The 13,388-nt window shown below is 38.7% G+C and overlaps 1 protein-coding gene across 1 annotated transcript; it reads right to left on the bottom strand.

Moving 5' to 3' along the window:
- Positions 1 to 8,443: 8,443 nt before the first annotated feature.
- On the bottom strand, positions 8,444 to 12,756 carry LOC143271890 (leukocyte immunoglobulin-like receptor subfamily B member 4A). Its single transcript, XM_076564501.1, has 5 exons — positions 12,673 to 12,756; positions 12,021 to 12,363; positions 11,590 to 11,892; positions 10,545 to 10,580; positions 8,444 to 10,105 (listed from the first exon to the last, which is right to left on the bottom strand). Exons 1-5 carry the CDS (start codon positions 12,754 to 12,756, stop codon positions 9,960 to 9,962), a joined length of 912 nt encoding a protein of 303 aa, XP_076420616.1. The 3' UTR covers positions 8,444 to 9,959.
- Between the last annotated feature and the right edge of the window lie 632 nt (positions 12,757 to 13,388).

Here is a 13,388-nt window from a genome sequence, read left to right as displayed (position 1 = left end):
TGCATTTCTCTGTGCTCAATCCTTCTCTTCAGTGATTTCCTAAGTATATATTTATTGTTACTTTTCATATGTACTTTAATACCTATTTATTTAATCCCAAAGGGAAGTTTATTGGCATACAATGGAAGTCTATCCTTCATGTATAATTAAACTCAAGAGAACAGACATATTTAGATGAAGAACAAATAAAAAGCTCATCTAACAGCTTATTTCACTACAGTGTGAGTGTCTATCAGAAGTATTTGGGTAGTACATAATTGTACATATATAACTTTTGGTCATTTCTTTTATAATGAGATTTTCTATTTGTTTTTTGAGAGTTTCATACATATACAAAATTCATACTGGTCATCTCTACTACAGCTTTTCCTGCAATACCTCCTGAATCTTATCCAGCCAATCTCCCTTCAAACTTCATTTTTGCTTTATCACTGGATTTATATTCATGTGATTTACGTCCAAAGTCTGGCTGAGAATTTTTCTTATAACTATCTTCTTCCTGACCAAAAAGTTTTCTGTGTTTAAAAGCAGTAGACTTGGATAACTGAACTCTATGAGAAATAGGTTATTTTCAATAACTTACTAATTCCTAATTCATGATACATCCTTAGAACACATATCCTGTGTTTACACATATTTATTTTTTAAGGAGTATTTTCTATTTATCAGGCACTCTCCCCCCTTTTTCTCTCATGTGTATATTTGTATATGTGTGTGTGTGTGAGAGAGAGAGAGAGGAGAGAGAGAGAAAGGAGAGAGAGAGAGAGAGAGAGAGAGAGAGAGAGAGAGAGAGAGAGAGAGAGAGAGAGAGAATTAAAATCTGAATGGATGCTGATAACAAAACTGGGATATTCTATAAGATTACTTGTTGCTCTTCAACAAGAAACTATTTCCAGCCTCATCACCCAACTCTCTAAAGCACTGATTTTCACCTTGACTTGCCTTTCTTTCACATAACAGCTTTAACTTCAGACCCATTTTCTGTTCCATCTCAATAGAAAATGGAAAGAGTAATTTACAAGATGTCAGTGTTTGAAAAACAGACTTGGATGAAAAAAATAGAAGTGATAATTTATTTCAAGTCTTATTTTACATTGTTTTGGCTAGAGGCTTCATTTTCCTGAATACAGAAGGCAGAAAATGATTCTCAGAATGTAAATCATCTATCTGTCTGTCTGTTTGTCTGTCTATCTGTCTATCTATCTATCCCCTATCGACATATATTTCATATATACATATGTAATTAAGAGTATAAATATTAGAAAGATTTTATATTTTCATTAAATTGTAATTAACATATGGTGACTTTTTGTCAATGGCCACCTTGATCTTTTTATACACACACATACACACACACACACACACACACACACACATATATATATATATATATATATTATATAATGATTACATGAAGCCAAAAAACACCCTAACAAATAACATAGTAGAATGTAAATAGTAAGAAATACAATAGGAGCCAGGCCATGGTGACACACACCTTTAATCTCAGCACTCAGGAGGCAGAGGCAGACAGTTCTCTGAGCTCAAGGCCAGCCTCATCTATAGAGTTACTTCCAGGACAGCCAGGGCTACACAGAAAACCTTGTTTTGACAATCAAAGAAATACAGTAGTAAACAATGAAAACCTAAAGCATGGTTAAATTGAACCTGTTATATTGACTACAGATGGTAATGCCTCAAAAAATAATAAACAAAACACATTTCACTACAAATAACCATGTCGTTTTAGATCATGACTTCTGCAAAATTCTTTGCATAGTAGACAGAAACAGATGACTTACAGAGAAGGAATCACTACAATAATGCTTGCCTATTTCCTTGGCCTTCAAGAAAATGCTCATACATTTCCTCCTATATTAGTTCCAACCATCTCCACTTCTGGCCTTTGCTCCTACCTCTCTTCCTTCCCTCTTCTCGGACAAGATTATCTTCACAGGCAAGCTGCTCATGTTTTCACTCTAACTTGTTAGCTCAGCTATCTTCAGAAGTTAGTAAGACTAAGGCAGACAGAACAAAAATTTTCTTTTCTTGAGACAAGATTTCTCTTTGTAGCCCCAGCTTTCTTGGAACTCACTCTGTAGACCAAGCTGCTCTTGAAATCAGACATGCCTCTGCTTTCCAAGTGCTAGGATTAATGATATTACTCTAGCTTGTTTGCTCTGCTATCATCAGAATTTAAATAAGTGTAATGCAGGCAGAAATTTTTGTGTGACAATTGGTGGGTTGAGTTCATACTATATATGGATTCCTCTGCACAGGCTTTTTTGACCTATGTTTAGTTAGCAGGTGATAAAGCTTCCAGTCTTCTATGGGAAGCCTTCTACTATTCTGCCTTATATCTAATTAACAAGAGGCTCACAGGATATATCCAAGACCAAGATCAAATAATTTATAAAGAAATGGAGAGTATAATATGACACAGCAAAAACTCAGATAGTTTAATTCAAATTTGTAATATCCAGTCTTGACATCTTATTTTTACATGATTCCTGAAAACAATTTCACTGGACATTAAAAGATGCTTTGAAAATTAACAATGTGATTGAGAAGACTCTGTGGAGTAGCCGAATGAGCACACTAAAAAAACACCATATGAATTTGTGGTATGGCAGTAGGAAGAAGGATGCGTAGGTGTTGGGGTACTACACTAAAAGTTGGAGTGGACAGAGGCACTACTTTTGTAATATGTCTATTTTATTACTGTTTTATCTATCTGTATTACCCATGGATACTTGTTCCAAGGTGACTTTATGAGAGAGAGAGAGAGAGAGAGAGAGAGAGAGAGAGAGAGAGAGAGAGAGAGAGAGAGATCAATTCTTTGGATGAGGTCTTGGCTTTATTAGGATTGGTTAGAATTAGAAAAGGACTGGTTCAACTTTCACCAGTTTTTCTTTCTGTTCAGGATTGACCATGGCATTCATATTTCTCCATCATTCTCTTATCTGTCTCATCAATCTGTCTCTTTCTGCTGGCATCTAGTAGGCCAAGACAATTACATACTAAAAGACCTTTTGAGGCACATAAGTGGCCAGGCTCCTGCCCTGAGGACCTCCAACTGCCACATCACAACACACTCTAACTCTCCTGATGGCTGGATCTAACCCTTGCCCCAGAGAGTACAAAGCCCAAGCTCTGGACTTGAAATCCCACCAATGTGCACATTGTAAAGCTTCACCTAGTAAGTTCCACCTCCCTCCCCAAGACACTCTATATAAACTCTGTCTTCTGCTCAGTTCTCTGCTGTTTCTTGGCCAAGCAGAGGAAGCCACTCTCTTGGTTTTCTCCAATAAAAAACTCTTGTATGAGGTCTTTTGTAATGGGTGACTTTGTGGTATTCTTTGGCTCCTGACTTCCAGGATGCCTTTACGTCCAAGCTGTAATGCTCACACTTTTATCTTCAGATATTATTAGGGCCCTTAACTGAGAAATGAATAAAGGATAGAGGATAGATCAAAAAGGCATCTCCTCACCCTGAAACATTGTTGAGAGAATGTTTGATTGTGGTACCAGCCCAAACAGTTGAACCTACAGATCAGTTATTAGAACACCAAATCTCAATGATATCCTTGGTTATCAACTTAGCTACTCTGAAATTAACAAAACCTCAAATGACTGTGATCACCTGTGAGGGACTATTTCTTAACTGAACAATTTAAAGAGGGAAGACCAACTTCTAGTACTCAGGATCTTTGAGATGGAAAGATAAACCTTTAATCAAGACCTTTGAAGTAGGAATATTTACTTCTAATTTGGACTACACCTTCTCCTGGAAGTTTATGTAAAGGACATGAGAAAAGGAAGTTTGATCTCTCTTCGCCCACTTACTTTGCTCTCCTTTGCAAGTTCACTCCTTCACTGGCATTAGAGTCTAATTCATTGGGATTCTGGCATATACTGAAGACAAGCTGAGACATCTAGCATTGTGAATGGAATAACAACTGGACTCTTGGAACGTTCTTTTTTTTCAAAGTTAAAAGCCCAAGAGATCATTGCACTAGCTAAGAACTGATACTAAAAACCTTTCTTACCCTTAGCTACCACTGTTGTCCTTCCATTCTGAAAAAGACCTACTTCCTGTGTATCTGTCTTTTTAATTTTTAATTTTTTTTGGTTGTTAGAGACAGGGATTCTCTTTGTAGCTTTGTGCCTTTTCCTGGAACACACTTGGTAGCCCAGGCTGGCCTCAAACTCACAGAGATCCTCCTGGCTCTACCTCCAGAGTGCTGGGATTAAAGGTCTGTCTTTTTATTGACTTTCCGTTCTGCCTTCTCATTGGTAGTAAGCCGAACCACAAACTTTCATTCATAAACAACAATCATTGTATTAACTTGAACACTGTAAGCCATTCTATTAAATTATTTCTCTATATAGCGATATCTGTACATAGATATAGATATAGAGAGATATCTATCTACCTACATATCCATATATTTTTATAACTCTATGTCCTATCTATCTATCTATCTATCTATCTATCTATCTATCTATCTATCTGTCTGTCTGTCTGTCTGTCTGTCTGTCTATCTATCTATCTATCTATCTATGGATTTAGAAAGAGAGAAAAAGAGAGAGATCCATTCTGTACATTCTGATAATGTAGAAAACCCTGACTAATACACTGTAGAACTCAGGACGGTCCTGATTGTCAAACCAGACAAATGTCTTTTCTATCTTATGTGGTGAAATAGTTTGTAATCTAGGAAGTGAAGCTTCCCTGAAGATCAGAGGACAGAATTAATATAATCAATTATTAAATTAATTAAATAATTAATGTCTATGGCCACAAAATTAGCCATAGAAGTCAGGCAGTGGTGGCACACATCTTTACTTCTAGCACTTGGGCAGCAGAGGCAGAGATCCACCTGGATTTCTGTGAGTTCAAGGCCACAGTGGGCTTCGAGATTAATCCATTCAAAAGAGAAACAGGGGTAGGAAGTGGTGGCACATACCTTTAATCCTAGCACTTGAGATCTCATGCCTTTGCTGCCAGTATGTGGGAAGCACACATGCCATTCATCCCAACGCTAGGGAGGCTTAGACAGTAAGTGATATGTCTGGGTAAAGAAAGGCATATAAAATGGGAGGAGACAGGAATTCAGGCCCTTTTGGTTGAGGACTCAGGAGCATTCAGTCTGAGGATTTGTGGAGACAGGCATTCTTTTCAACTGAGGAGTTAGTGAGGTAAGAGGTGTTGGCTGCAGCTAGCTCTGCTTTTCTGATCTTTCAGCTTTCACCCTGATATCTGGCTCCTGGTTTTTATTAAGATCAATTAGGATTTATGCAATACTCTTAGAATGAACAGTTGTATTTTCTCTTTGGATTATAAATAAGCCTTGCAAATATCACACATAGCAACTAAAACAATTTACATTGAAGGATATTCCACTCAAAGTAAAAACCTCAAAGAAAGTACTGTATCAAACAAAACATCAAATGTGCAAAATACCATGTGGTCATCTCTAGAAACCATACACAGAGAGACCAATGAAATAACACTGAAGGTTGTACTTATTTAACATTTTGGTTTATATGTATATGTAATAACAATTATTGTTTAAGACTAGGCTGTGGATTTGTGACTGAATAGTGAGGATGCAGAATATTGAAAGTGTAGTCAGGAGATAGATGGGGGAAAGGAATCTAGGACACAACTGGATCCAATATTGCCCATACAGCAAAACTCGATAAATGTCTCCATTCTCTTAGAATGAACACTTTTATTTTCTCTTTGGCCTATGAGCAAGCTTTGACAATGTGAGAGCTTAATAACTAATACAGTTTACATTAGTGGATATTCCACACAAAGCAAAAATGACAATGGTTGTCATGCATCAAATGAAATATCAAAAGGTGAAAACACCACTTGGTCATGCATGGAAAATTAGAAAGAAATAAAAATGAATGACTCCGCGGGTCTTAGTTATTAATTTGTGAATTCATGTGTATATGTAACAACAATGAATAATGAAGAGAAGGCTGTGGATTTGGGGGTGAACAGTGGGGTTGGGGGTAATGAAAGTGCAGTCAGGAGGAGAAGGAGGGAGAGATGACATATTTATACTTTATTTTAAAAATTTAAAAGAGAAAGCCATCAGTTACTGGATATAGGTTCTATGATAACAATTAGGTTAGTCAATAATCTGATTACAGAAGAAGGCCAGTTCAAGTACCCCCTTCACTGTTCCTAGGAGTCTTAGCTGGGGAAATATGGTGATATTTTATTTGTACTAAAATGTAATTTTATTTGTATATTAATAAATAAGTTGCCTAGAGATCAGAGCTAAAAGCAAGCCATTTAGCAGAAGTCCGGGGGTGGTGGCACATGTTCTTAATCCAATCACACCCCAGGCAGAGTCTCTGTGTTCAAGGACACAGCCAGCATTGTGACACATGCCTTTAATCTCAGTACCAACCATAGAGACCTGGAGGTCTGTATAGACAGGCATTGACGAGGAAGTCATGTGGTTGGGTTTAGATTCAATGAGAAGGCAGAAAAGAAAGGCAATAAAAAGACAAGCTAAACATTAAAAGTTCTCTCTCAGGGGAAGGATAGCAGTGAGTGGTAAGCTAAAGGCTATTCATTAGTCCTCTGATCTCTAGAGCTTTTAATACTCTATTTGGCTCTGTGTTTCTTATTTAATAAGACTATTTAGAATTTTGTCTACAGGGCAATCCTTGTGAAATCCTGGGGATTTTCCTATCACCAGGTTTCTCCCTTGGCCATAATGGCCCTCTATCAAGACATCTCTTTCATTGCTATCTCTCTCTGTCCCTCCCTAACTTGTCCATTTGATCCCTCATGTTCTCCACCTGCTTCCCCTCCCTTCTACATCCTCACACCCCAGTTTACCCAGGAGATCTTAACTATTTCCCATTCCTAGGACCCTCCATATGTGTCCCTCATATAGTCCTCCTTTTTATCTAGCTTCTGTAGGGTTGTGGATTTTATGTTGATTATCCTTTGCTTTGCATCTAATATCCACATAAAAGTGAGTACATAACATGCTTGTCTTTCTGGGTCTGGATAAGCTCACTTAGAATGATTTTTTCTAGTTACATCCATTTGCCTGCAAATTTCATGGTGTCCTTATTTTTTACTGTGGTGTAATGCTCCATTGTGTAAATGTACCACACTTTCTTTATCCATTCTTTGGTTGAAGGGCGTTTAGATGACAATTGTGAGCCTTGTTCTGTTTGTGGGGCTCCTGGCAGAGGGACCAGGATTTTACCAGGAATATGAACTGACTTTTTGGAGCCCATCCTCTATGGAGGGATACCTTGCACAGCCTTGATGCAGGTGTGTGGGGCTAGGCCCTGCCTCAACTTGGTATGCCAGAATTTGTTGACTGCCCATGGGAGGCCTTACCCACTCTGAGGAGTGGAAGGGGTGTGGTATAGGGGAGGATGTGGGGGTTGAAGAAGGGGATAGAGAAGAAACTGGGAATAGAATGTAAGATGAAAAAAATTAAAAATTTAAAGAAAACATCAATCCAAAAAAGAGGGGAAAATCACATTAAAATAAAGTGAAATTACAAAGCAAACAAAACAAAAGTTTGTTTTGATCTTACAAAAAAGTGACACGAAAAAATTGCAAAACCTCCAAAAATTTACCTTTAAATGTAAGAAAGTGCTGTTTCTCATATTCTGTACAAAACTAGTCTAATTCCCTCCAGTGCACTGTCTGCTTAAGATAAGAAGCTTCAGCTGAGCACCTTAAAACCTTTTGCAAGAATGAAAAAAAAATGTCTACATCTCAAAGAAAATAAATAGATATAATTAATGTAAAATGCACTTCTCCAGAGAGACCATTGGCTATTAGTGGTCATTGTGAGAGAGTCAGTCCTTTTCTTCAATGCAGTACCACTGATGAGTTGTCCATGCTCCACTGAATAACCTTCTTCCTGTGCTCAGTCTGGTAGCTTTGACTAAACTCAAGGGACCACACACCAAAAGAAAACCATGTCAGGGGAGGCTTCTTGAGAAAAAAAGATTTTGAATGGTGCAGAAGTGGAGTACAAAGTAGGAGAATGGGGAACAATGAGCAAATGCATCACATCGATGTATGAAATGGTGAAAAAACATTCAAACCACCTCAACAATGTATATTTATCATATCTCACCAGCAAAAGATAGCATGCATAGAGGTGGTTCTATAAGTTCCTTACTGAAGCTGTGTCTGTGGAGTTTTGTCCACCCTTTACCTGTGCAGTATGAAACATTTTTTATGGTGAATTTTGATGTTATCTTCCATTAGAACTCAATGATACCCACCCAATGTGTAATACAACATTAGTCTGTGGTATGTAAACAGAATTAAACCCCATGAATATGTGGAAAGGTTTTGTAACATCCGTTTGACATTTAAAAAACAATGTCATACATCACAACAATGTTATAGAAAAGAACAAATGCAGAGACCATGACAGAAGCAGTATTTTTTATTATGACATAGCCATTCCTCTAAATTCTCACAAAACACTTTTAATGAGATCATATTTTACATAAGTTTCAGGTAACATATTTAATGGACAAATTAAAAAAAATGTCCCCTGATGATGAGAAAAAATGCAACCTGTCCCTTTTGTCTATCATGTACAGCACAGTACTTAAAGTTTTAGCTAACACAGTCAGACAAGTAAAGTAAATACAGTGTGTGCATATTTGGGAAAAAGTGATAGGTTGTCAAAAATACAGTAAACAAAAGCTAAAAAAGGAATAAAAGTTTCATTTCACACAAACATTATTTTTTCACAAGTTCTGTCTGAATGGATAGACGATGCAGAGCTGGGAGGATGTATGAATGTGGTCAAAATACATTGTATGAGATTGTCAAAGAAAAAATATAACATTATCTTTTATGAGAAACCATCTACAGAAATGTGGAAGAAAGGTTAATATTCATAATTAATGATTGCATCCTGGTAGATTAAGGGCATATACAAAACATTTCCTTTTGTATTAAACATCAATCAACAGTGAGATTTAAAATTACAAGGAAAACACCAACTCAATGTCACTCTTGAACTGCACACATGTGACCTTATCTTGGAATTTTGACAGTGATTGTGAATGGAATACATAACGCAGTTTAGCAAATGCCATGCTAAATAAAATATTTCGAGTGGAAGTGTAAAAGGTAATGTGACTCATACAGGATCTGGATAGGTGTTCTAACTTCCTGAATTTTGTGGAGATATAGAGCCTTGAGGTCTGGCTAATGTCAGTGTGCCTTATTTGTTATTTACATGTGTTTGAAAAAACAAGGGTGGTAACATGCTATACTTCCAAGTCATGGCAAAAATATGCCTCCTCTTTATTTCCCACTATCATCATTTCTTTCAAGGCAAATATGAAGTTTTCCTAAAGAATCCGCAGATCATTCTAGTAGTGAACAATGAAAATACTTTCCAGAGAGAGAGACAGAGACAGAGACAGAGACAGAGACAGAGACAGAGAGACAGACAGAAAGACAGAAAGACAGACAGACAGAGTTTGGAGCATCATTTTCATCCCACTCAATTCAATCTTGGCATTTGGCTTTTCCAATTATTTTTGTTGTTTGGACTGAGTTCTAATTCTCAGCAGTAAAGGAAAAAACTGCGAACAACATTGACTCTGGCAATGTAAAGGAAAATGTTATTTGAAGGTGAGGGAAGCAAGGGCCCATGGAACATGGAAATAAGAAGAATGGAGGAACTAGTAAGCAATTCTCCACAATGAGATGTGGAGAAAAGTGTACAATTTAGCAAGAAAGTGCTCTTGAATGAAATCCCCAGGATTCCCTACACCCAGAACACATTTGCTTCCTGGACCCTCAAAGAGTAAAGTTTCTTAATGTACATCCAGTTTTCTTAACAATTCTTCCTGTCTTCTATGAGACAAGCAGATTTATTTTCCTTGGTCTGCTCAAGTGTGGAACCTAGTGCACTTTTTTTTGTTTATCTTCTGGTTGTATCTTGTTCCATTTTCTTGCTGTGCCAAGCTACTAACAGCAGAATCACTAGAGTCACTAGAACCAAGGCAGCCATGATCATTCGGATGAGATTTTCAACTGTGTGACTTTCGTGCTGTGAGGCTGTGGGTTCTGCATAAAGAAGTCAAAGATGTCACACCCAATCTAAGTCTTCTGATAATAAATGATTGCGCACCCAGTCTCGCATCTTCTCCTTGACAGAACTAGAACTTTGGTGTCTTTCTCTTCATCTAGATTTCTCCATCTCACCTGATTCTCATATAGTCATGTTTTTTCATGTTCTAATGGTCTTAGCTGCTTCCCCAGTGAATCAAATAATTTGTGTAGAGTATATAAAGTGCTTAAGAGAGCTGAATAATTTTTTATTTTACTATAAATGCATGTCATACTCATGGCATCTCATCTTTCAGATCCAGCAAAAACATTTCCTGCTGCTTTTAGGTGGGGGTTAAGTCAGCTTTCCCCAAATTCCCTACTTCACAGGAAGCTTTACTAACCCATTCTGATCTCACACATTGCTGTATCCACCGTCCATGAGAGCTCTACTTACCATTCTCAGTGTGGGTGAGAGACTGGTCCTTGGAATCTGCCAGAGATAGATGGAGAAATGAGATTTGAACTTCAAGCACTTGACTATAGCCTATTGGTTTCTACCTCAGTCTGGACTTTAAGTACTTCAACCGGATATCACTTTGTTTCAGACCACATTTCATGCCTCTGGATTCTTGTTTGTCTGTCAAGATCACAGCTCAGGTACATCCAGCCTCAACAAATCATATTATTGAATATAGGAAAGTATTGAGATTCTGAAGAAATAAAACGTCCTGATTGAGTCTGTGCACCACTTTTACCACAAGCCTTTGTTGACCAGCTGTAATCATAAGACTATGCCCTTTATCTCAGGAAATATAAGCAAGAGGAGAATGAAGGACTGAGGATGACATTGGAGACTGTTCTCATTGGGCTTTGCCAACTTAATACAAGCTAGAGTCATCTGGGAAGAGGCAACTTAAATTGGACATATGCCTCCATCATATGGGCCTGTAGACAAGTCTGTGGAGGAATTTTATTGATTGTCTGATAGTTAATGTTGGCTATCTAAGCCCACTGTGAGTGGTTCTAACTCTGGGTAGTTGGACCTTGATGATATAAGAAAATAGTCTGAGCAAACCACTGGAGAGTCAACCTGTAAGCCGTGCTCCACTATGGCCTCTGCTTCAGTTCCTGCCTTAAGTTCCTACGTCTAAAGGTCTTCATGATGGACTCTAAAATATAAGAAGAAATAAAACCTTTCTTCCACATGTTGCTTTAGATTATGGGGTTGTATCACAAAAATAGAAACCAAAGCAGTACAGAGACAATGTCTGACCACTTCATATACTGTCTGTTCTCAAGCCCTCCTGCTTCTGCTAAATTCCAAAGAGTCACTGAGGGGAGTAATTGCATCAGGGGATGCTTAAGGCTGGTGCTCTATGAGGTGTGAAAGTCTTTGGGACTTTTGAGTTTCATTATTTTACTTTGAAGTTAGAACGCTTTTCAGAGCAGATCCCTGGGTGACACTCTGCATTAAGAAAGGTAGTGTCAGGGGTTCTTACCTGAGACCAAGAGGTGAAGGGAGTCACTTGATTTTGACCACAACTGGGGATGGTTCCTAAAATAGCCATAGCATCTGAATGTACCATTGTGAATGGCAGTCACTGGGTCCAAAACAAAATGAGCTTGAAACTCCCTATTGGCACATTGCAGTGAGTTCAGGGTCCATTGGAGGTGGTGCTTTCCTTCCTGGGTCAGAATAAATCTACCAAATCCCAGTGATGAACTACACTGCATGGTTATGGTCTCTCCTGAGGTCACAGCAGAACTGGGCCAGACAGACAGGCTTGGTTTATCATAGGCTCCTAGGATACAAGGGGAAGTGAAACGAATTTAAGTGTACTGCAGGGTTGGGCTCTGAGAAAAGTACCCTGGAGATCTGAACTCCTTCTGAGTGGAGAGCCTGTGCTGGGAACCCTGACTCTTCACTCACCTGTTAGCACCAGTTCCAGGGTGTCACTGTGCTCTGACCAGCCAGTAGGGCTCTTATAGTAACACTTATATATCCCTGCAAAGTAAGCTGTCATGTGTTGGATGTAGAACTTAGCCTTGTCCAAGCTTTCCAGAGGGTATTGTCTGTCCCAAGGATCCGTGCTTCCCTCTTTAAGCAAATGGTACTCCTTGGCCTCCCTGGACCCCTGACACCAAATAGTAACAGGTGCATTTGAGGCAATCACAGAGTGTGGCTCAGCCCAGATTTTGGGCTTTGTGAGGGTTCCTGCAAGGAAATCAAAGGTTGAGTCCTGGTACAATTCTCCCTCAGTCTTAGTAGGGCACTAATGGGCATCACAGCATTGCCCATAAACTTTACACATCCCACATTGTGAAGAGTTGACCAAGAGGAGAGGAAAAATAATGTCTGGTATCCAGAGTGAAGAATAAAATCTTGGGATGGATGGAAACACTCACCTGCCAGGATTGCAGTCTTCTGTCCCACACTCAGTCCTGAAAGAAAATTCACTCTGAGAGATTTTTTCAGTCTGAGAGACAGGGTCAATATCATGGAGTTTCCAGATTCATTAAGACCTGGCTTGGAGTGGGATCCCTTACAGACTTGAGTGTCCATTTCCCTCTTCATATCTTACCAAGACACAACAGCATTCTGAGCATGGGGACCATGGTGAGTCGTTGTATTTTTCTTGCTTGTGCTCCTGGGAAAGCCTAACCATATTCTGCAGAAACATCAGACAGGCTGTTTTCAGCCTGGAGGCAGGTCCTTCCTGTCATGGGTTTGCCACATCGGTACTATCACCAGCTCACCACAAGAGGAACTTCTCTTTGTTCCTCAGTGCAGGAGTTTTGCCAAGTACTCAGGCTTCTGAAAAGTCTTTAGGAAAAAAATGTTTTTTTTAACCTCTATTCGTCACAGCTTTCTGCCTGTCCTGTGTGTTTTCCAAGCCAAAAAAAATAAGCATTCACTTGTCACAGCATGTCATTTCACAAGGAGAAACAATTGCAGACCCCAAATATGCAAAAGTAGTATTAGTCAAAATCAGCAGTATGGTCTAAGAAAAGATTCATTTATGCTGTTACAAGGAGAGGCCATAATCTCAAGGTAGGTCCATAGACTCAAGTCAAATATTTCTTAATGGCTCAGATCAGACTCTGCTCTCTTTCCTCCCTAAGCTCCAATGGTCTTCCGCAACTTTAGTCACAATGTCTTTATTCACAGCACCCAAGTACCAACATTTTCCAATTCGGTTCCCTCTTACTGGTTTCTGTGAGACTGACCCTTTGCCTACTTGTTTGCATTCTCAAAAAGTTACTCTTATGTTGAGACCATCAGGCTTAAGTCCTCCTC

This window comes from Peromyscus maniculatus, chromosome 1 (genome assembly GCF_049852395.1).
Source record: "Peromyscus maniculatus bairdii isolate BWxNUB_F1_BW_parent chromosome 1, HU_Pman_BW_mat_3.1, whole genome shotgun sequence".
Taxonomy (NCBI): domain Eukaryota; kingdom Metazoa; phylum Chordata; class Mammalia; order Rodentia; family Cricetidae; genus Peromyscus; species Peromyscus maniculatus.
Note: the sequence above shows the minus strand (reverse complement) of the source record. Positions and strands in the feature narration are given on the sequence as shown.

Coding starts and splice junctions, on each gene's coding strand:
- LOC143271890 (XM_076564501.1), bottom strand. CDS start 12,756: ATGGTTAGGCTTTCCCAGGAGCACAAGCAAGAAAAATACAACGACTCA. Junction 10,581..11,589: donor CCTTCACCTCTTGGTCTCAG/GTAAGAACCCCT, acceptor TATCTCTGGCAG/ATTCCAAGGACCAGTCTCTC. Junction 10,106..10,544: donor TCTCACCCACACTGAGAATG/GTAAGTAGAGCT, acceptor TTCTTTATGCAG/AACCCACAGCCTCACAGCAC.